Here is a 25,096-nt window from a genome sequence, read left to right as displayed (position 1 = left end):
GATTTTAGGGTCTGGTGGTACCTTTCCAGACACCCCTGCGATTGTGGATGGTAGGCTGAGGAGACAACATGTTTGATTCCCAGCTCAGTAAGGACCTGTTGAAAGAGAGCACTCGTAAAGTTAGTACCTTGATCGGATTGGATCTGACAGGGGATTCCTTTAGAGGTGAACATAGATAACAAAGGTGCAATTACAGATTTGGCAGTGATGGATTTAAGGGGGAACGCCTCAGGATAACGGGTGGTCACATCGACTACAGTTAAAAGATATTCGTTTCCTTTTTTTGTCCTAGGTAGGGGGCCGACACAATCAATGATTATTTTATTGAAAGGCTCTTCTTTGATAGAAATTGTCTTGAGGGGAGCCTTGGGAATGTTTTGATTAGGCTTACCCGCTACCTGGCAAATGTGACAGGTCCGCACGAAACTGGAAATGTCCTTACGCATCCCCGGCCAGTAAAAATGTTCCAATACTTTGAGATAAGTCTTCCTGATACCTAGATGTCCTGCAAAACCATCATGAGCTAATTTGATGACACTATTCCGAACCGATGTAGGAAGGACTATTTGATGGGTTTCTGACCAGGACTGCAACTTATTGTGGGTAGGTGGTCTCTATGCTCTCATTAAAACTCCATCTTCAAAATAAAAGCATGGAGTGGTGTCTATATCTGTTTTGTCGGTAGCTGTGTGAAGTACATGAGAAAGAGTGTGATCCTGCTGTTGTGCCTGAATGATTTCTTCTTTGTTCATGGCCCTGTTTATCAGATCATCCTTCCCAAAGGATGGAGGAGTAGTAGGTAAAGATGGAGTTAAGGATGAAAAGTTAGCGGAGGGAGCAGTTAAGACCTTACTTTGAGACCGGGTTACAGCTCAGGCAGGGAAAAGGTGGGGAAGTCTTTCATCCAGATCATGTGTAGGACTAACAGGTAAAGGTTGGTCTACTGGTCTTCACTGGAGGAACTGTTAAGGTACCTGCGAGATCATTACCTAGTAGAAACTGAATTCCGAGTACAGGCAAGGAGTCTTGACGTATGGCTACTTTAACAGGGGAGGATAGAAGGTCACATTCAAGATAAATTTCTGCTAGGGGATAAGACGTTTGACAAGTTAGATCAGACAGTAAAACTTTTTCACCTGTGTAAGAATCAGAAATGTTCGGAATGACATTGGATAATAGAATGGACTGGGCTGCACCCGTGTCTCTAAGTACTGTATAGTAATAGGGTACTTATGATCACCCTTACATATCGACACAAATCCTTGAGAGATAAAAGGGTCAAAGAGAGAGAGATTAGGACCAGGCACATTTGAGGCTGCTATTGGCTTAGAAGAAGTGACTGTGTGTTTGGTGTTAGAACTTTTGGACACTTTACACCCAGGATGACGACACTCTTGGATCATATGCCCGGGTTTCTTACAACAATTACAGGTTACTGGCTGGGGAGCAGGACGTGAACTGTTGCCTCCTAAACCTCGCCCCACTCCTGCAAGGTGTTCACCAGAGGGGGGTCTCACACTGGGGCTCTGCCTACGAGCTCCACTCCCCCACGTGTCTATCATCAACGCCTGAGCATCCACTAACTCTGCTGCTCGGATCAGCTCCTTCTCACCCCTTTCCTCCACATATCTCACCAAGTGGAAGGGAAGCTTATTCTTCCACTCCTCCAAGACAACAGCATTAACTAGTTCTGAAAATGTTGTTACATTAATAGCCTCAAGCCACTTTTTACACTGTCTTAATTTATCAGTGGCAAATTCAACATAAGTTTGGGTATGGGACTTGGTTAAGGATCTGAATTTCAGTCGGTAGCCGTCAGGAGTAAGAGCATGGGCATACAAGACTTGTTTCTTAACAAAATCATAATCCTCAGGCCTATCTAAACTGTTATATACCCGAAGAGCCTTTCCTGTTAATTTTGGAGTTAGGATGGTAAGCCATTCATCCTTTGGCCATTCTTGTTTGTTAGCAATAATCTCGAAAGTTTTAAAGTACCCATCAACATCATCTTCAGAAAAACCAGGAAGGAGGGAGGACATGTTACCTACATTTAATTTTAACTGTTTTTCCTGTATTTCTAGTACCTTTTCTTTGCTTTTTTCTGTTATTTCCACCTCTTTAGATTTTAACTCTAACTCTCTTTCTAGCTTCTCCCTTTCTAATGCAAGCCTTTTTCTGTCTAGTTTGAATCTTTCTCTTTGAATTTCGATTTCTCTTTCGTTTTCTACTTCTAATCTGAGTTTTTCTCTTTCTTTTTCGCTTTCTAACAGTTCTCTTTGCATTTGTAATTGATAGTCTAATTTTAATTTCTCCAGTTCTAAGGGATTGACTTCAGTAAATCGCTGATAAGGCCTAGCAGGTGACAAAACGGGAGGCGAGCGGTAACCCGCTGGTTCAGCCTGAGCGTCAGGTAACACCGAACTCGCCGGGGTTAAAGTATCTATGGCGACTGCCGCAAGTACCCCTTGGCTGACTAACTCTTCAACCACCACATTCTTAATCATAGTCTTATTTAGCTTATAGTGAATTTCAATGCCATAATGATGGGCATTTTGCTTCCAATCATCTTTTCTGAGAGGTCCTGCTAACTTATCCGAAGATGGATTAGCAACAAAGTCATCTAGGTTAAACGACATGGTTAATTATTAATAGTAAACAATAAAAAGAATACAGGGAAAGAATCAAATGAAATTATTGAACTAGCTGTAACTAGCACTCGATAGACAAGGACGGCCGGGTCGTAAAACTGAAACAGCCCTTCGATAACTAGACAGACCCTCATTAATGTCTCGTTATACCCTTAGTCCTATGCCCAAGATTATTGTTCGTGTGAGACTGAGACAAACACAAGTTTGTATAAACGATACTTGGAAAAGATACTTGATAAGGATTCATAGATGGAGTGTTCGCGTCTGAGTCACCGACAATCACATACCGCGTAAAGATACTTGAATAAGATTTTTAATGATACTGGAAAAACATGAGAGGCTTGGGGAAAAAAATGGACACTCCGATACTTGGACCGATAAATGATACTCGATATAAAGATACACAAACAATAATGATCCGTACACACGGAATGGAGGAGCGAAAGTAAGCACTTATTAGCTAACCCTAACGCTGATAAAGTTTACTAGTGAGGGCTGTGAACACTTTAAACTGAGTAAACTCTATGACTGCTACTTACTGCACTTGATCTAACATGTGTGGTGTGGCGGTACAAAGTGCAATACCAAACGAGTTTTACTGTAAGAATTTAAACTACACATACCAACACTCATCTTGGTTTACAATAAAAAAAAACACTTCACTTATCAGATACAAGAAACATATTAAAGCACTGAACAAAATCAAAGCACTGTCACTGCAAAAGAAAGTGATTAATGATTAACAGGACACAAGGGAGTAACAAATAACTGACAACGATCACCAACTTAGCAATTACATCCTGGCAAGGTCGCCACTTGTCACAACTTGGGTGTTAGAATGTGAAATAAAAAAAATAAATATAATTGCATACTGAATACCCAAGGTATAACAAAAATTAAAAGCGAAGAAACGCAAGGGAACGCATGTAGCTGTGGTATGCTGGGAATGGGGAGTTCAAATAATATTTCAGTAACATAACCTTAATTTAATTCAGTGCACAGTAAACATATACATATAAAGTAAACATAATACACACAAAATAATACACAAATATAAAGATAATATAACTGTCCTAATACTGGACAACACACTGGTGAGATAAGGGGATTACGAGGTACAGGTTACAAAATACTTAGCCGAAAAAGCCGACCAGCAGAGAAGTTCACAAAAACGATACAAAGACGAGACACAATACAGGTGAGGGAGGCAGACTTGTAGCAGTGGGTAGCAGTAATGAGATGCCAGTGACTACCGACCCAGCTCAGACCCTGTATATATACAGGCCAGAAGCAGTCACGGCGTATCCTGATTGGCTTACGTTGAGGTGGGAGCAAGCAATCCCACTTGCGACTGCTAATTAGAAGACGTGACAAGTGCTCAAGTAATTAACAAACACCCTGCTTGTTGTACAGGGAAGGCAGGCGAGGGAAGGAGAATGGTGGCCGTGACATGAGAGTCTTCAAATTATTTATCCTTGTATCTGCGCTTTTAAGGTTTTACAGAATTTATTCCGCTTGTGTTTTTCACGATTAAAAATACATTGTTTTTGTGTATCGAAATCAAAATATGATTTTATTTCAGTGGATACAAGGGGATGGACCCCCTTTTTAAAGTTTTGTAACTTAATAGTATTCATACACAATTAGCATTCCGTTGGGAAAAAAATAGTTTACTACTGTTATTGTTTGCAATTGATAAAGATTGTGCTTATTCCTGTACTACACGTATCCATTTTATTAGCCTATTATTATTTATTACCACGCTTGTGTTTTATGGGCATTATTCTCTTCATTTCGATAGATGTGTAATAAAAACTAGAACCTTTTATCGATTCAATAAGCAGATCTTTACTCCTCCTAGTGGTTTTCACTAAAGTTAACGCAGAGGTAATGTATCATTTTACAAGTATTATATAAAGAAACGTTGTGAATTTTTTGTTTTATTATATTTTATTTTTTCTATCTTTTCAGGAAATGAAGTCTTAAAAGAGAGGGTAACGGTGGCTTCCCCAGTCCACTATTCCCCAACCCCCCTACCCCCTCCCTACCACTCATCCATGAAGAAGTCCCGGGGCATCAGATCCACTATGAACTACTACAGCGACACCGTCGGGAGTTATCATGACGATGACATACGCGCCGACCCCACCTACTCCCAGAACTACCCTCCCAGTTACAATAGTTACAGCCATGACTATCATAGTTACCCCACGGCTCCTAGGGACTATCCCATGCGATCGCTCAACAGAGACTACCAGAGTTCCAGAGATTCCAACGACAGTCCCAGGAGCTACCAAGGGGAAAGGGACGTTAGAGATTACCAAAACGGCCCGATTCGGTACCCTGATGGACCCCAGACGGGGTACCAGAATGGCCCCAGGGACTTCCACCAGCCGAGGGACTACCGCCACGAGCCCCCGGACTACCACGGTGGCATGAGGGATCACGAGGGTAGTCCCAGGAATCGTCATATTGGTGCTAAAGACTACTCCGATGGTGCTAGGGACTACAGCGAGGGTGCTAGGGATTATTCGACAGGGCCTCGGGACTACAGAAGGCGAGATCGAGACTACCAAGGGCAGCAACGATATAGCACGAGTCCGAGGCCTCGGTATAGGACAGTTGAAGACTATCACTACGACTACCGAGGGGGCTATCGTCCCACCCTCGAATCTGACCTACGGGACGGGTATACCACAGACGGTAGTGGATCTGGATACCGCGATGGAAGCATTCGAGGGTATGAAAATTACCGGTATCCGGAAAACGAGGCATTATTACCCAGGGACAGGTCGCCGTACACATATCAAGCCAATGGCTCGACTTATACCAAAGGTAAGAGCAATTCTGTATTACGATATAAAGTTTTAATTATTTTGCGAACCCATCTAAATAACTAAGTGAATATGACTGTATTAGGTGCTTGATCCGTATTTAAAGAATACCCCTTAAAGAGTAACTTTAATTTAAAATCCTGTCACTAACATGCATGACTTTTCTTGTATTAATAACATCTCCACTTTTTATAATCGTGGGTTACATCTAAAATTATCTAATCTGGTGATGGAGGAATGGTACTAAAGGGATTTGGACCCATTGCCATTAAGCGAACACCTTTATTTTGCGTTGTAAAAGACAGCAGTCAATTACGAATTTCATTTTGATGATAAGTAAAAACGTAAATTGTTGGGCACATTGTTTTGAGATTTTAAACAGACAGAAATCATCAAGTAACAAGTATTTTTAATAACGTCACTATCTATTTAATGATGACAGATTTACATCTCATTTTATTTGCAGATAACGTGTTCTAATGAGCGTTGTTGATTTGTTAAAACGAATCGCATCCAATAGGATATGGGGTATATCATGCTATGTAGATGAGAATATTTCAAAACGTGATGTTATATTAATCCTAGTTTATCTTCCCGTATATTTATAAGATCTCAAATATAACATGAGATATTGAAATTAACACTGCCATATATATATATATATATATATATATATATATATATATATATATATATATATATATATATATATATATATATATACGTGGGATTATTATTTTTTACTTATTCACTTGGTATTGTAAACTTTGCAATAAGGTATAAATAGCTTTGAGTACTATAAATCTGTTTTTTATTGCTGCTTGTAAGTCAAAAGTACTTGGAAGTATTTTGCTTGATGCAATTCTGAAAACTTTGCAACACAAGTTTTATAAGTACACTTTTTATTATTGCATATGCCAGGGAGGTTTTAAAGTGAACATCACAGGCTTTTTAAACAATGCAAACATTTTGTAAGTAGCAGATATCGGTTTATGTACACTTCTTGATATTTCATTAATCGTTAAAATCTTAAAAACAGTTATTTTGTGTTTGGTTTAGTTGGTGTTGAAATACGTTCTCTTAGACTTTCTAAACCAGAGAAAACGTTATTTTCTGGCTAACTAAAGAAATTATTCTCCGATATTTTACGGGTAACTACGGCAAATTTTTATTGTTACCATCAACGGGGCTAAACATTCAAGTAACAAATGCTTGGTATAGATTTAATGAAATGCTTCAATTTTATAGAAGAACCTCTAGCGTTTTCCAAGGGTATAAGTTATAAACTTTAATAAATTCTAACGTTTGCTTCTCCGTTTTGATAGTTATCCAGTTCTTAAAAGAGTAAAAGATAAAAAAAAAAAGTTCTTGAAAGATTAGTGTTTAACTGGTATAAGAATTTTCCTAGTAATAACAAAACTTCAGAAGTAATATGGACACTTTTTATGTTGATTTCATTGTCAATAGCGATACTTGTAATATGTTTATTTTTCACCTCTGTATGATTATTACTTCTACAAATAATAACGTAGCCTTTATCGAGACAAGTGCTATAATGCAATAGGATAAAAAAGGCAGAGGAAATTGATTTTTATAGTTATAGATTTTAATAAAACGACAAGGAAACGCTCTATAACGGACTTAGTTATAGTAAAGGGGGGATAATTATTAAATGTAAACAAACGTTAAAAGATGTGATTTGACGTAATTTTTCTTAAATGTATATTGTTTTACATAATCTAATGCTTGAAGTTATTGCATGTACATAAAAATTGTTTGTTTCAATGTCACCAGTTGTAAATATATGCCACCTTTAACATAAATCCACCCATCGCTGAACTTAATTCACGTACATTGCACATACATTCAAAGGTCTCTCTCTCTCTCTCTCTCTCTCTCTCTCTCTCTCTCTCTCTCTCTCTCTCTCTCTCTCTCTCTCTCTCTCTCTCTCAGGTTCCAAAATGTGACAATAACATGTATAGTAAAGCCTTAAGTTAATTGTAAATTTTCCTTCTCTCACCATCAGCTGTCTTACGGAAAATAAAAGGTAGGTACTTTTTGTAGAAAAAAAAAATGCTGAAAAAAAATAAGCTTTGACCTATTTGTAATTAATGTTTCGTCTTTAAGTATTCCATTATAATTAACTGCAGAACTGGTATCTTTTAAAGTTCATATAACTGTATATCTCTAAAAGTGTAGGAATTATTATTGTGCACTAACTCCAACTGATTTAACTAATGTTAAGTTATGCCTACTATGCTTATATTTGTTGAGAAAATAATTGTCTATATCACATGTGGCAATAACAAACCTGGAGCTGCTGAGCAAGAGCTATTTCATGTCGTAGTATGAATATGTTGTCACTATTTCTGTAGGCACAAATGCCAGGGAAATATGGGAAAGATGTTTTCCTTCAAATTGAGGGTACACTCGGGCACCTTATTCTATCTTATTTCTTTTCTTCTTGTTTTGTTAAAGTTTTTATAGTTTATATAGGAGACATTTATTTTAATGTTGTTACTCTGTTTAAAATATTTCATTTTTACTTGTTTCCTTTCCTCACTAGGCAGAAGTCTAGCTACAGAAACGAATGAGACATTTATCAGATGTAATAGATATAATTCCATTTTAGATATAGATGTTTCTAGGTGTACATTGTGTCAGATATGCTTTGCCAGCGAAAACAATAAGTCAGTCTTCTCTCCCACAGTGGAGTAGTAGTGTCAGTGCACTTGAAGCAGTGCATTTTAGGCATTAGCAAAGGGCCATTTTAGCGTCCTTTTGGCACTTATAACTGTTTCCACTTTTTAGCCCTTTAGTTTACCTCTGTGGTTACTTCCTTTCTTCTGTCTCGTTTTCCAACTTCTTTAAGAAATTACTTCAAAGTGCATCTGCTGTGGTTTTCTGCTATTTTATCCAAGTGTTGAAGAGCCTCCACCGCCCCAGTGTTTGGCTGTAACACCAATATTCCATACATCCAATCATATCTCTCTCTCTCTCTCTCTCTCTCTCTCTCTCTCTCTCTCTCTCTCTCTCTCTCTCTCTCTCTCTCTCTCTCTCGTATTTGCTGTTCCCCCTTTTTTCATACTTTTAAACCAGTATCCCAACACAAAAGGTTGAACATTTTAATGTACTATAATGACTATTGGGTCGTGTCCACCCTTATTATCCACCCTTATTATAAGCTATTGTCTTCTCCATTAAATTATAAAAATGTTGTCACTATTTAAGGAAATCCTCAAAAATTATTTTTGTCTTTAAATAGTTTACTGGAAGTTTTGACATTCTGTTTTAACAAGTCGCTTGTAGTGTACATAATAATAAAATATGATTAATTTTGTTACTCTCAGTGCTTACCATCTCAGAGTATCAGAAAATAATACACTGGTTGTCAGCACAAATCCAAATGCCAATGTATAGAGACATTCGTGTAGAATTAATAGTACAAACAATTTTAGACCAATATGTGAACACAGGTAATTAATCTACGGGGACATACGTATGATGACTGAGAGTATCATGAACTGTCCAATCATTGTTAACCGATATTAAAAGAGTATGATTATTCTCGAGAGTATCAAGCGATCCTTTGTTTGATTGTAATAGTATTAACATAGAAACCCAATTAGTTTGGTCCTCGGTTATTATCCTCGGTGTTCATTACGGGAACTAATGATGGAGGGTAATTAAACCCAAAATAAATAAATCGTATCGATACAGACACCCTGAAAATTAATTGGTGTAGATCTTTTTCTTTACATTGAAATTGGTGTGTGCATGATATTGAATGTGGGGTATTTGTTTGAAAGGTGTGGTTTGATTATAGTGGTTAAACAAACGGAATAATTATGAAACGATTGGTAAAAAAAACAGGATTGGTAGTGCGTTTGAAAAGTAAGAATAACTTATAATTGAATATGAAATTAAAAAGAGGTAGTTACAGAAAATGTTCAGAAAGAAATGTCTGAGGTCAGTAATCGTGATTAATGTTTTATTAGGGAAACTATATCTTGTCATCGACAGAATAGTAATGAAAATAGTGATGAAAATAAGATTAGATCAAGGGACATACAGACTAGTGTTATTTTGAATAGTGGAAGGATGGTAATGATTAATGGAAGCTAGATCAAATTGATAGTGGTTGAGAGACGATTGGGCGTAGAATGGAAAGAAGGGGGCCAATTGCTAATTGAGTTTTGCATAAACTGGGGAACAGATTGGCCTGTGGAAACTATGTTTCGTGAAAGACAAATGAACCAAGTATCCACACGAAATTAATTTTTCTTTAAAGGTCGCTCATGAGTGGCAGAAGCAAATATTGTGATCACACAGTGTTCTGTATACAACCCTAATAACTCTCTGCTTAATTTAGACTTTAGAATTTATCATTGATCGTTAAGAATCTTCAGTTGTGTTAGTATATACAGTTAGGGACATTGCTGCCAGGATATTTCTTGAATGCAGACTGGTATCACTCCTTCAGGTGCATGGTATACCTTAATTTTACAATCTCACAGTTGCTTTTTGGGAATCGTGAAATTGTTTTTAGGGTATGTAATTTTAACAGTTGAGAACAGCCATTCTCATCTCCCCAAAATTGTTGTACCAGTAATGTCTGAACTGTGTTTCTCTTCTTTTTCCTGCTGTGCCTCAAATATTATTATTGGCTTATCAAATAATGGTTTATTAGGAGTATTAGTTGGTGAACACTACTGTATAGTAACCACTGAAATATAATTTCTAGTTTTCCTCGTTGTGGTATTTTTTACCGATTGCTATCTCTATACCATACGCACATTTTGTGTGGTTTTATCTAGAAGTTAAACCTGGTTACTCAATGTTACTGTCGTTATACCGATCTGACATCTCCAGATTGTAGACATAAGGTCACTGGACCACTAAACATAGATGTGGCTAAAATTTTCCATGGTGCAAACTATAGGGAAAAAAGTTTAACCCGAAGTAAACTCAAAGCATGAATGATCGTAGGTCTAGGACAGTGGATCTCTCCAACCCAGATATTTAAAGTGACAGTGTTTAGCTGCCTACAACCATCTATAAATTTCATGTTTTACTCGTGACTGCAAAACCCGTTCTTATAAACATATCAAGTCTGTGGTTTTTAATAGCATAAACGTAATTGTTATATTTTAAAGAAACTACCCCAAATGGTTTGGAAAGCTGTTGGTCCCATGGAAATCTTCTTTCTTCTTTGTCTACATCTTTTGCCACTTCTATGTGGGGTCGATGTTTATGGTCAGCTTTCTCCATCTACCTCTGTCCCACACCTCATCACTGGTTAATCCCTTTGATCGAAGGTCATCCTTAATACAGCCCACCCACCTTCGCTTTGTTCTCCCTCTCCTTCTCGTTCCCTGTACCTCCATTTCCATTACTCTCCTCCCAATATACTGTTTACCTCTTCTCGGCTTGGTCTTCAACAGCTGACTCTCACCTTGAATTGTTGGTTAAAATCTTGAATTTTTGCATAGCTTTGCCTACCCTTGCATTCAGATTTCGCAGACCATGCCTTTCACCTTGTAGTGCCAGCTATATAAAAGCGAACAGTTGATTCTAAAAGTCTTAGATTTTCTCTAGTATGCTTCAATTTTAGAAGTTTTATTTATGCTGTAATTGAATTATGTAATTGTCTCCGTAGTCATGTAATTGAAATATTAGAACTTTAGATAAATAGTCCTTTTCAATAGACAACATATTTCTTCTATTTTCATCGGCATTTCTATAACAAGGTCAAAGTTATTCCTAGAGTTATATATCCCGATTTGGCTGTTTTCCATATATGATGATGATGATTATTATTATTATTATTATTATCATTATTATTATTATTATTAGCTAAGCTACAACTCTTATTGGAAGAACAGGATGCTATAATCCCAAGGGTTCCAACAGGGAAAATAGTCCAGTGAGCGATGGAAATAAAGAATGAGAAATATCTTGAAATCAGTAGATTGATTGATTTTTAGTTTTCTGACATCCTGACACCTAAGGTCACTGACGCCTAAGGTCACGTTAAAATAGATCCATCACATATAATCTATGAAGAGAGACGTATGTTAGCCTATTCAGCAGAAAAACATTTGCTGCAACTTTGAAATACTGAAGTTCCACATATTCAACTACCTGATTAGGAAGATCATTCCAAATCTTGTCACAGCTGTTACGAAACTTCTAGAATGCTGTGTAATGTTGAGTTTTATGGTGGAGAGCGCAAGGCTGTTAGAATTAACTGAATAGGTTACCTAGTGCTATTTACAGGATGGTACAGTCTTGGAAGATCAAAATGCAATGGATGGTCAGAATTATTAAAGATCTTATGCAATATGCACTAAGAACTATCTGAACGACTGTGCCAAGGATTAATATCTAGATCAGGAATAAGAAATTTGATAGGATTTTTTTTCCAGCAAATTAAGTTGAGATTCATCTGCTGAAGACCAGGCAGGAGAACAATACTGGAAACAAGGTAGAATGGAAAAAAATAAAAAAAAATTCCGGGATAGATTGATTACCAAAAATCTTCAAAATTTTTCTCAATAAACCAGTATTTTTTGCAATTAAAGAAGAAACACCGATTCTGCTTTTCCATCTGGGATTGCAGCTTTATTAATAATAGTAATAATAATAACTCCGTCATAATATAGTGGATGCTTGAAACTAGACCTTTATCATGGTGTCAATGAAAAAAGAATTTTTGAAAATAATGAAAAAAAAATTATACTGCATAGTCAACAGTGAATGTGTAACAAACTATGTTGAGTGTATTTGGATTACTTCGGAACATTTTAAAACTTAATACATTGAAGATTTCTAAAGAGATGAAGATACCACATGAGTTGAACGTACTTCCTTGTTGCCATTAAAGCCTCAAAATCAGCTGCAAAACCATCATGTTTTGTTCAACTATTAAGGAATAAACGAGGTAGACTTTTTATGAATTTTCATGAACATGCTTGCTTACAACGTAGGCGATGTACGCACTAGTGACTAGTGTATACTATATGATGCGTTTGTAAAGTGGCGTACCAATTAAATGGACTTATGCACTAAACCTCGATGTCCCCATTATAAAGTGTGCATTATGTGGTCCAAATCTATTTAAGAAACCCATAAATCTGAAAGAATACTAATTTCTGCTAGAAAGAAACAGTCTTTAGTGACTTTAAACTCCCCATTCGTCTGTACCCTGTGCACTTGGGACGAGTGAAAGCCTCAGCGATGCCCTGAGGATGATTATTACACAGATGTTGCTTTAGTCCATCTTATTAAAAAGAAGGACCATCTTTTAAGCTCATTTCGTCTGCAGTGGCCCCTTCCTCCTAGACACTGCCACCCACCCACTGAGTCATTCACCACTTGGCAACAGTGTTTGGAGTTTATTTCCCTTTTTTCTATGTGAAGTACAGATGGCAGAAAAGAAAACGCTTAAGGAAATGCTTTTTTATATAGTTTTATTGTTTCTTTTAATTTTAGCCATTTTATTGTGTTGTAATTAGCCGTTTTATTGATTTTTTTTAATATAGCCGTTTTATTGTGCCCAGTAATATAATGAATTAGCCATATAAAGCTGATAATTAGTTAAAATGAACCGCTAAAGGTTTTGACCTTTATTTTCCCTGGTAATTTAAGGCTATTTTTATCCAATTTTAGACTTGCCATTGATACATTTTCTGGTAATGAAAGTTCATTCATGAAATGCATCAGTATTCATACACGAATTGTCATACTAGGTACCACCTACACCGATTTGTCTGGCACATGAAATAATTTTTTTTTTTATCACATCCATTCAACCTCTATTGTATTACTTGCCATTTAAGCATTTAGGCCAGTTTCATTATTATTCTCCCACTTAGCTATCCAACTTCTTTAACTCCCTGTTGCTGTGAAATTCACTTAGTGCGAGCCATTTAAGGGCATGAAAGTTCGTCTCAGATAATACTCGTAAACTTTGATATATGAGACTGCACACATGCAAGAGCCAGTGCCTGGCCATAACGTCCAGGCAATCTAAATCAGCAGCTGTACAGTTAATCATACGTAACAGATGTCTTTTGACGTAGAACGTATTGTAAAAATTGCAACATTATTTTAGTCTTAAGATAATTTTTTAATGTGACGCATTTGTTTTCTTTTAATGTTACTTTCAAGACACATTTTGTTAGACGGTTCTCCTCTCTCTCTCTCTCTCTCTCTCTCTCTCTCTCTCTCTCTCTCTCTCTCTCTCTCTCTCTCTCTCTCTCTGTCATACACTTTTGGAATCATGTTACACTTGTTTTTACTTTGGTTGCATTCATTAGCAAAGGAAGCTGTTATTACTCAACACTTGTAAGTTCCTCTTTCATGCGATAGCCGTTGGATGTTCTCCGAAAACATCGTGTGTTTGAATGTATATGTGAGAAATTTGTCCCAGTTTTATGCATTTCAACTATGTGAAAAGATGATAAAAAAGAATAGTGAAATTTATTTCATATATGTTTGTCCTTATTTGAAAAAAAAAATGCTGACAGGTATCTATGATCCTTCAACGAACCTTCTTCAGCTTTTAGCATTAGATTTTCTGTTCCGATTATTTTCTGTCCAAGTTTTATTTTTATGGAATAACTGTCTTCCATGAAATTGAGATATTGATATACAACTGAATAGGCCATTGATCATTATATAACATTTAACTTCGAGCATTGGTGATTTTCTAAAAGTTTTCCTTGGTTAAGCGAATGCAAACTGTAGTTTAACTTAAGCAAGTTGAACATATACATTAAGTAAACACTTGTAGCCAATGCTAATGAATTGATGGTTACTTCAACAAGTGCACATCGTATTTTAATTGGTACATTTCAAATTTAAAAAAGAACATGTGGATGTTTTGGGGTATTTGGGTCAACAAATATAGCATGTTATTGAAATTTCTTCTCATGTTTCACAACGGTGTAATATTATTATTATTATTACTTGCTAAGTTACAACCCTAGTTGGAAAAACAGGATGCTATAAGCCCAGGGGCTCCAACAGGGAAAATAGCTCAGTGAGGAAAGGGATCAAGGAAAAATAAAATATTTTAAGAAGAGCAACAATATTGAAATAAATGTCACTTTATAAACTATAAAAACTTTACAAAACAAGAGGAAGAGAAATAAGAGATTCACAACGGTGTAATATTATTATTATTATTACTTGCTAAGCTACAACCCTAGTTGGAAAATCAGGATGCTATAAGCCCAGGGACTCCAACAGGGAAAATAGCTCAGTGAGGAAAGGGAACAAGGAAAAATAAAATCTTTTAAGAAGAGCAACAATATTAAAATAAATATCACTTTATAAACTATAAAAACTTCAACAAAACAAGAGGAAGAGAAATAACATATAAGATAGAACAGTGCAGGTAAATGATTTTTCACATCATTAATGCATGGATGAATATACTCATCAGCCAGAGGAAAGCTCGGTCTAAAGTTTAAAGTAAAAATATTCACTACATTCTGGTTGTCAGTGTAGTTTGCATGAAACTGCAATGTTAACAGATGCAAATACTGTCTACAGTTTCAATATTGAGTTAAATTCTCTTTACAGTTTATCAACAAAATCGTTTTCCATCAACCATGCTAACTTTACTATCTGCCTCGGAATAAGAACTTTAAGATTTTTCACATGATATCTCACATAATATAATAACTCATAATTTTCATTTTTTTGTTAATACCATTGGCATATGGCAGAAAAGTACTGGAAACCATTATTCTCTAGTCTTGTGTAGTGCCATAGCCTCTGTACCATTGCTTTCCACTGTCTTGGGGTAGAGTTCTCTTACTTGAGGGTACACACGGTCATGCTGTTCTGTCTTAGTTCTCTTCCTCTTGTTATTTGAATTTTTTTATAGTTTCATATATAAAAGATCTAGTTTATTATTGTTACTTTTCTTAAAATGTTTCATTTTGATTGTTTATTACTTCTCGTGTAGTTTATTTATTTCCTTGCTTCCTTTCCGCACGCGGCTATTTTTCCATGTTGGAGCCTCGGGCTTGTAGCATCTTAATTTTCTAAGTATGGTTGTAGCTTAGCTTATAATAATAATAATAATAATAATAATAATAATAATAATATCTATGATTTGTAATTAAATCGTGTGTGTTTTATACGTGCTGTGCAAGTATACATCAAGAAGCAACCAGGCACTTATGTTCATTTCAGCTGACATTATTATTATTATTATTATTATTATTATTATTATTATTATTATTAGCTAAGCTACGACCTTAGTTGGAAAAGCAAGATGCTACAACCCCAGAGCTGAAACCGGGAAAATAACCCAATGAGGAAAGTAAATAAGGAAGCAGATAAAATAGTGTCTGAGTGTACCCTCAAGCAAGGGAACTCTAACTGAAGACAGTGGAAGATCGTGGTAAAGAGGCTATGTCACTCTCTAAAACTAGGTAACAATGGTTTGATTTTGGAATATCCTTTAAAAGCTCTCTTCTACCCTTGCCAAGAGGAAATTAGCCATTGAACAATTACAGTACAGTAGTTAGCCCCTTAAATGAAGAAGAATTTTTCAGTTATTTTGGTGTTGTTATGTGTATGAGGAAAAAGAATAATGTGTAAAGAAAATGCCAGACTATTCGTTGTATGTGTAGGCAAATATAAAGAGCCGTAACCAGAGAGAAATCCAATGCATTACTATCTGGCTAGTGAAAGGACCCATAAACTCTCTAGCGGTAGTATTTCAACGGGTGGGTGGTGCCTTGGCCAATCTAGTACATACCGAGAAATAAATTGTGTTAGAACCTATCCAGTTGCATATATCACATACTAATTACCGAGGACCAGTTATCAGAAACTTTCCACTTTGCTGAAGCATGCGTCTAATTTTAGCGACGTTGATGTTGTTATCACAGAATGTGGAACAATTATTTGGTGAAGAGATGGCAAGTGATTTTATATTGCCATCATCTCCGGTTTTTTATATATGTTTTAAAAAGTTTTCATCAGCCCATGATTGGTCTCATTTATTATTATTATTATTATTATTATTATTATTATCCAAGCTGGATAAGGGCTCCAACATGGAAAAATAGCACAGTGAAGCCAGGAAACAAGGAAATAAATAAACTATAAGAGTACTAATGAACAATTAAGATAAAATATATTGAGAACATCAACAATATTGAAATGAATATTTCATATACAAACTATAAAGGCTTCAAAAGGACACTGGGAAGAGAAGTTAAAAAGAACAGTGTGCCTGAGTGTACATTAAAGCAAGAGAACTCTACCCTTCACTAATCGTCTTATTTACATAGATACTTACGGTAAATTTTAGAACAGTCATTTGTCGTGAAATTCAAATATTTGCTCAACATTGGAAAAAAGTATCACACACGGAACCTGCTTAGCCTGGCCATGATGTTCAAGTTTTGGTGTGGCATATAAATGAACATTAGGCCGATAGTGTGCTGATTTCGCATCTACAAGTTAGTGTTTAATATACATTTTTTTTATGTTTGTTCTTTGCCTTGCTGTTTTTTTTTTTAACATTAAAGTTTTCATGTTTATAATAGTTAGTTACAGAGAATAAGAATTGAACACTATTTTATGTAACCTGATTTTGGGCGTAGATAATTTAAAGAATATAGTTGTTCTCAAATGAACAAATGCAAGCTACAGATTCAATCGCTCTACTCATCCATTCAAAAGTATAATCTTGGATTAGAGAGGCATCCCTTGTTATTGAGATAAACAAACCGGTTCTGGAAGTTTACCGGTACGCCCATGCACGTGCGGTTTTTCTACAGCTGTTCACGGATGCCACCTAGTGTTTGAATGTCAACTAGCCGGGTTTGATCTGTCTAATTTACAACAGGATCCTGATGAAACTAAGGTTACTCTTATTTTTAATATATATTAATTGTCAGAATTGGCATTGGGTATGTGCTGTATACGGGTTAAGATCATGTGTGTTCGTGTGTACGTGATAAGAACAGTGGAAACACTCCCGGTTTACCCATCGGTTAAACTTAGGTTTCACGCCAGGCAGCCTCATGAGAGTGAGACTGAGTGAGTGAGTGTGTGACTGAAGCCAGTGTTGGTGGTGTTGTGAGTGAGGTGAGGTGTACTCGCATTTGCTCCATTGGAATAGTGTGCTAGAAGTTTAAATCCTATGGATGAAAACTACCAAGAATAACTTCAATGCTTTATTTGTGACTGAGATTTCGTCCATTTATTGAATGACATCTCGGTTTGTGGATTGTATGGTTCGACAAGGCATCGGTTTTTCTACGGTGCCCAAGTAGATATAGGCTGATATTTTTGGATTTTACCCACATTTCAACGCTTGGTCATCGAGATAGTTATTCGCTATGGGACGAAAGGGATTTTATGATGTACAAGGAAGTGGTAAGTTCATATAAAATGTTACTTTCTGTACCTTGGAGTGTTTATGCTTGCCGTGAAACGTTACATCTCTTATTTCCAGCAAAGTTTATTACAGATAGTGTCAAAACTTTTCGGAACACACTGTTTCGAACTTTAGAATAACCCCCGGCCTGTTTTGATAAATTATCTAAGTTATGGTTTACAAAAAAGTAGTGGAATATACATAATAAAAAAAAAACAAAAAACAAAACTTTTTAAGTTAGGCCTAGCCATACTGTGCTTGCGCATACTTTTTAGGCTCTGCAGAAATGTTTTATTTTTTTTACCGCTAAGTTTACTTCAAAGCCAGTTTTCTGTATGTAGTCCTATGCCGTATAATCGCTGATATATTGTGTTCCTTTGTTTTCTAAGTTTACTTTCGATGGACTACCGATAGTCCGACATGATTCAAATACAAGCCATGATATTTGTATTTCTTAAAAGTACAGCCAAGCAGATGCCACTTCTTTACCCAAATTGTATGACATCCCAAGAGTTTTTGTTTTTTTCTCATAAAATAAAATTTGGGTAATATCATAAATTATTATATTCAAGGTCATGGATCGTAGTATGTAGGTTGATATATAAAACTTTAGACCAAACATGTAGGCCATAACGACGCTAATTTATTGTTTTTCTTTTACGTTCGTAATAGTTGCTATGGTAACACGGGAGTTGGAGTCCCGAGTTGGGATTGCTGCCATGTCCTCTTGGAAAACATGCATGTCTTTTTTTCTTTTATATTATTTCTGGTGAAGGATTTAAGAAAATATGTGTTCAATGGAAGTGTTTTTTTAAAGGTAGAATAAGATCTCTTTAAACAATCCAGTGATTGGAAAAGGTATTTTTTAATGAGATAAAGGTAATAGGCCTACGGATATTTTCTTGCCGTTTATTTACAGAATTCTCTCTCTCTCTCTCTCTCTCTCTCTCTCTCTCTCTCTCTCTCTCTCTCTCTCTCTCTCTCTCTCTCTCTCTCATTGTGTTCAGGGTTTATCCTTATCCGTATAATTTTTAGACTTAAGTTTGTATAATAGTGAAGGTACTGCTGATATCTCGTCTTGGTTGAGGTAACCTGTCATTTAGACCCCTTTCCCTATATAGCACTTGTTAAATAGATTACGACGTTTTGGAGAAAAATAAAATAGTTGAGAAATAAACCCACTAACAGGATTTGAGATCCTAGATTGAGCCGCAAGACAAATCCTTTCTTTTGTAGTTGTGCAAGACTTTCATATGAAGTTTAGCGATTTCAGTTTGTTCTTTGTCGGTCACAACTGTTTGTTAACCTTGTATGTGGAAGAGTTATTTTTAGTTTAATTGGTGTGGTCACTGTACATGCGGTATTTACGATTATCTTTGTTATTTGTACTCTTGTTGATGTGCAATACTTCTTATGAAAGTGAATTACTTCTAAAGATAGAATTTCGTGTGACAGATCGTTTGTGTAAGTAATTTGAGACCGGTTGAAGTCTCCTCTCTCTCTGTCTGATGTTGGATTCAGAGAAAGCAACAAGTCTCCATTGGGCGGGTCTCTTAGTGCGGGATTTGGTGGGTCCACCCCCTTCTTTGGGAAGGGCTATGGAAAGTGCTGGGTGGGACATGGGGATAGTAGTAGAGGGAGATTATTGGAGTAATGGTGGTAGCCTTGGTGGTGTTCAGAGAGTTGGGAGGGCATGGGAATAGTTTTTTTTTGGGGGAGGGGTTATGAGATGTGTTTCTGGCTGTCCCTTTCGTAGGAAGGATTTGGAGAATCCACTATTTTTTGTCTTGTGCTTTTCTTAAACACGAGATAGTCATTTGTGTCTTGAAGTATTTTTTTTTTCTGTGTAGGATAGATTTTTTGGGCAATCGCTCGTGGGACAGGTTGCTTTGACTTGTTTAATTGTGGGCTGGTCCCTTATCCGGTATCCCACGGCTTCTGTGGTTTGGGTTTCCAATTTTTCAACTTGACACGTTTCTTTGTTCCTTGCGCAAAGACTACTTGAATGAATTTTAACTTGCAGTGTCAGGATTGTGTGTTGTTTATCCAGAAAAGTTGCGTAGGTGTAATTTGTTTTATTAAAACTTTATTATCAAATAAGTTTAAATATGGTTAGGCTTTGATAAGTTTGTTTTTAGCTCTTTAGAGTACAGTAGCCTATTTGCTGTGTTGAGTGAAGGTTTGTAAATACGATGTCTGAACTTCCCCCTACTTGTCATTTTCTTCCGGTACGATACTCGCCATTGTGATGCTGAGAATGGGAAAGGGTAGATTGGTGACCAAAGAACGGAAAACATACATAAAGATGCCTTTGTACAGCCCCAAGTAGCCCACTCTTAATATTCCAACCGAAGCTCATTGTCATGGTCCTAGCAAGGTCTAAACCTTGGGTACGGTCGGGCCGGAAGATTAGCTGAAGGACCCTGATGTTATCTATCATCCATGAATTTCTTTTCATTCATTTATTTCTTTGTTAAGGTTTCCCGTTATCTCTTACGTTCAAGAATATAATGATTATATCTCGGTTATGATGAATTTCTAGTTCATCGACCATAGTTTTATTTTAGTTTAGCCTAGGCCTATATGGATTTGCGTAGGCCTATGTCAGTTCATGTTTTTAGTATTTTTTGGGGGAAATGTAGGCCTCCACTGGAAAGCAAGATTTTTTACTGCATTTTAGCTTGATCCCCTCCCTTTTAAGTTTTCGTTTTCTGCAGTATATACATCTTAGAACTCTCCTCTGAATTTCCATGAGCAATACCTGTACTTTTCTGCAACCGAAAAAATATTTCTTAATAACTTCTCCATTTATATTCTCTGTCGACGCTCTCGTGTCTTGTGTGTATAATCTTATTTTGGGACTCTTGCTTTTACAAAGCCTGTGGAAGTTGAGATCGTGTTTTTTTTCTTGTTTAGTAAGATGAATGTGAAGTTATTGCCAAATGTATGTGTTTATAACTGTACTTAGCACTTTCGAATGAAAAGATATCCTAGAATTATTGCTTTGGTAAAGTCTATCATAAAAATTATATATTTCTCAGGAAAGTTAAGTCTTAGCTGGTATTGTAGTTGTCTTTAGTTTATTCTGGATAAATCAAGGTTTGTCGATCGTTACCTAAATGTTGAAAAAGCTATGGTAAATATGTGATTTGGCATGCTCTCGTAAATAAGTTTGGTATTGGCTAAACGATTATTGATAGGCCTAATCACCACTTATTTATGATTTTTTTTTCTAAGCAAACCCATACACACACACGCACACACACACACACACACATATATATATATATATATATATATATATATATATATATATATATATATATATATATATATATCTCCTGATGACATCCGTAGGTTTTTATAGCTAAATCGAAAGGACGGAAATTCGCAATTTGTGAGCCCTCATTTCGAAACATGAGATTAAACAGCTTTGAAGGTAGAGTATAGCCAGAAGAGGGTATGAAAATAACAGCTACGAAACATGAGGCGAATATAGACAAGAAAAGAAGGAAATATAGAGATTGTTGTCAATAGCAAAGAGAGAAGTCAGGAGAGTGGTATGAGATGATGAACACCAGAGGGAGAAGGAGAAGAGATAACCCACAGAAATGCCAAAGCGAGAAGTAAAGACAGGCAGGATGTAGGAGAGGTTGGAATTTTAAAAGATAAAGGTGGAAATGTCTTAATTGATTAAGAAGAAGTCAAGAATGAATGGGAAGAACTGGGAAATGTTCATCCTGTAGCAAAAACAATAGCAAAAGAGGGGGAGCCAAGATATAAGAAAAATTTGTGGTATATGTAACGTAAATGTGAAAGATAAGGAAGCTCGTCTTAGGTACTATGGTCTGGTCATGTAATAAGGAGAGAGGAGGTGAAACTAATCAAAGGAGCTAAGAACATACCAGTAATAGGAATGAGGAGGGGCGATGTGGAATCCCAGAATTAGACCGTTGTCTTTACAGATTGAATACAAATTTCAGTTTTCTCCTAAATTTAAACTAACGATAACGTAACCAAAAATGGAATATGATGTTATTCTCTTATCCCTGCACCATCTTTTATCTTGGTCGTTAACGTCTGTGTGGTACCCGTTCACAGGTCTCCAGATTGAAGTGATATCTTTAATGCCTTAAAAGAATCATGATGACTCCACTTATTTTTTAAGTATTGTTTTGGTTTTTTTTTTTTTTTTTTTTTTTTTTTTTTTTGTAAGTGTCATCTTTATTCCACTACTCTTCATTTGTCCTGTTTGTTTCTAGTTTCTGATAATTTTGTGGAAGATTCCTTTTCAAGGATCACATGTCATTCTTTTCCTTCTTTCGACCTTATTAATCCCACTGTATAGAAGGGTCGGCAGATAGTCAACTTTTTGCATCTACTGTATATGTATTCAGTCCTTACATTTTCACTCCCTCCCCCCACCCTCGTTTCTCTTCACTCCATCATTCCATCTGACTTGCTTGCATATATATATATATATATATATATATATATAGTATGTATGTATGTATGCATATATACATACATATATATGTATATATACATATATACATACACACATGTATATATACAGTATATTACAAATTATGAAAGCGTGGCTCTCTCTCTCTCTCTCTCTCTCTCTCTCTCTCTCTCTCTCTCTCTCTCTCTCTCTCTCTCTCTTTCCAGTGATTAATAAGAATAATGATGTTGCAGCCCCCAGGGTTTGGGTTGGATAAGAAGATGAGTTCAAAGAATGAAACCTTGGTGATCGGTGCATTGTAAAAATAAAAAAAAATCGCAGATACGGCACCATTGAAAACCGTAGGGTCCCGACGAGGTAATTCTCCAGTTTCTTGTTGAAAACATCATTTCTCTCCAGAAGAAGTCTTGTTTTTTTGTGGCGATACCCCACTAGAATGCATGGCTTTCATCCCTTCTAATGGACGACCGCAAGAATGATAATTATACCTCGGTACAATTAATCAAAAGGTTATGGCGGGTGGAAATTCCTTACCGTCCCTTTCTTTGAAATCTGTGCCGAGATGACCACCGTGGAAGCTGCTTGGAATTAATTTCATATGGAGGTTGTTATTCTTGCACCAGATGCACATCTGCTTATTTTCCGTCAGTGCGGTTGGCAAAAAAAAATGGTAGGGGAGAGTTGAAGGTGTAGAGAGAGGGAGAGGCCGCTAACAGGTAAGGATATATTGCTTAGGCAAGATCTTGCCTCATCAGTAATCTTCTGGTTAAATCATAATACCACATATATATTTATATATATATTTATATATATATATATATATATATATATATATATATATATATATATATATATATATACATACATACACATACATACATACATCATCATCATCAGCCATAACTGGTCCACTGAAGGACAAAGGCCTCAGGGTTTTGGTGGCCTATTACAGACGTCCTTGTCTGACTGGGGTTCGAATCGTGCAAAACCTTTAATCTTTTAGTGTCTACAATCTTACCATCCTTGTGAGCTAAGGATGAGGGGTTTTGGAGAGCCTATAGTTCTACCTGCTGAGTATCAGCAGCCATTGCCTGGCCCTCCCTGGTCCTAGCTTGTGTGGAGAATGGGATTGGGTGCTGATCAGTTTCTAAGGCTTGTCCCTTGCCTCAGCCATTCATAAGTGGCATTTAAACATGACCTTTCACTCGAGTCTGTTTATGACCTTTCTATGTCAGTTTATACCGGCAAATTTTCTTAGTTTGCAAATTATTCGTCTTCTCTTCCATCCCCTATTTTTTTTTTTACAATATTTAGAACCTATTCTGTCATTCCTAATGTCCATCTATTATCTTGACTGAACCTTGCAACATTTAAAGATATATATATATATGTATATATATATATATATATATATATATATATATATATATATATATATATTTATGTGTGTGTGTATTTATATAGGCCTATGTATATATATATATATATATATATATATATATATATATATATATATATATATAGTTTGGATATCTATCTAATATGTATATATATATATATATATATATATATATATATCTAATTGCTTACATTTATATAATTTAAACGAAAGACAAACCTTTGATGGTTCTTAAAAAAGGTAAGTAAGCGGGGTTGACAAATTTGTCCTCTCTCTCTCTCTCTCTCTCTCTCTCTCTCTCTCTCTCTCTCTGTGCGTGGGCGGTGTGTAGTTTATACAGTATGTTTGAGGTGAAGGGAAATTTACTTGTTGAACGGCCCGCTTCCCTAGTGTTTCGGATTACGTGAGACAAGGGACAGATGAAATACTCATGTTTTCTATGACCCATTTTAGGAAATCCGTTGTTTCTAAAGAGAATTCTACCTTGTGATATATTTTTTTTTTCAATTGCTTGCATCTTTTAGTCATCGGTTAGTTATTCCCAGAAATCATGATTCCTCAATTTTAGATCTTGTTGAACATGTTTATAATAATAGCAATCAGATTGTGGAATGATCTTGCCAATCTGTCGGTTGATTCGGTGGTACTAGAAGTACAAATTTGTTGAAAGGTTGATATAAAAAATTTTTATTAGTTTATAAATTACATCTATTTTAACGTTGTTACTTATCATGAGATATATTTTATCTTTTATTCTTTATTCCTCTTATATAGTTTATTTGTAATTTCTTTATTTCCTCTCCTCACTGGGCTGTTTTCCCGTTGGATCCCTGGAGCTTGTAGCATCCTATGTTTCCAGCTAATATCTAATAATTAAATTGTAATAAACGAATAATTTTACGCAAAAATATGAACTGTTTTGAATAAACACAGGGATGTGGTTAAAGCGTCATTTAACTAACATTGGCAATAGAGTTCATTATAGACGAATATTTGAATGCTAAGAAAATACTGTACAATCTTACTAGAATATTAAAAATTATTGAAATACATGTACTCCCTCTCTCCAGAGTGTGACCATTCCCTCTCCCCCATACCTGAGGGATGGGGAGAGCTAAGTATGACCGGAAATATATATATATATATATATATATATATATATATATATATATATATATATATATATTTATATATATGTTATATATATAATATATATATATAATATATATACATACATATATATATATATATATATATATATATATATATATATATATATATATGTTTATATACATATATCTATTATATATATGATATATATTATATTATATATATATA

General features: G+C 35.8%; 1 protein-coding gene across 2 annotated transcripts in view; it reads left to right on the top strand.

The window, feature by feature from the left end:
* Ent2 (Equilibrative nucleoside transporter 2) overlaps nt 1-25,096 on the top strand; it is a 1,033,466-nt gene that overhangs the window by 430,668 nt on the left and 577,702 nt on the right. The window contains exons 3-4 of one of the 2 annotated variants that reach the window (XM_068363487.1): nt 4,620-5,483; nt 7,509-7,529. In XM_068363487.1, the coding sequence (XP_068219588.1) occupies nt 4,706-5,483; nt 7,509-7,529 (799 nt within the window). In that variant the 5' untranslated portion in view covers nt 4,620-4,705. The remainder of the gene's footprint in view (nt 1-4,619; nt 5,484-7,508; nt 7,530-25,096) is intronic. The other variant, XM_068363488.1, reaches the window with a different exon arrangement.

The sequence above is a fragment of the Palaemon carinicauda genome, chromosome 40, assembly GCF_036898095.1.
Source record: "Palaemon carinicauda isolate YSFRI2023 chromosome 40, ASM3689809v2, whole genome shotgun sequence".
NCBI classification, from domain to species: Eukaryota; Metazoa; Arthropoda; class Malacostraca; order Decapoda; family Palaemonidae; genus Palaemon; species Palaemon carinicauda.
Note: the sequence above shows the minus strand (reverse complement) of the source record. Positions and strands in the feature narration are given on the sequence as shown.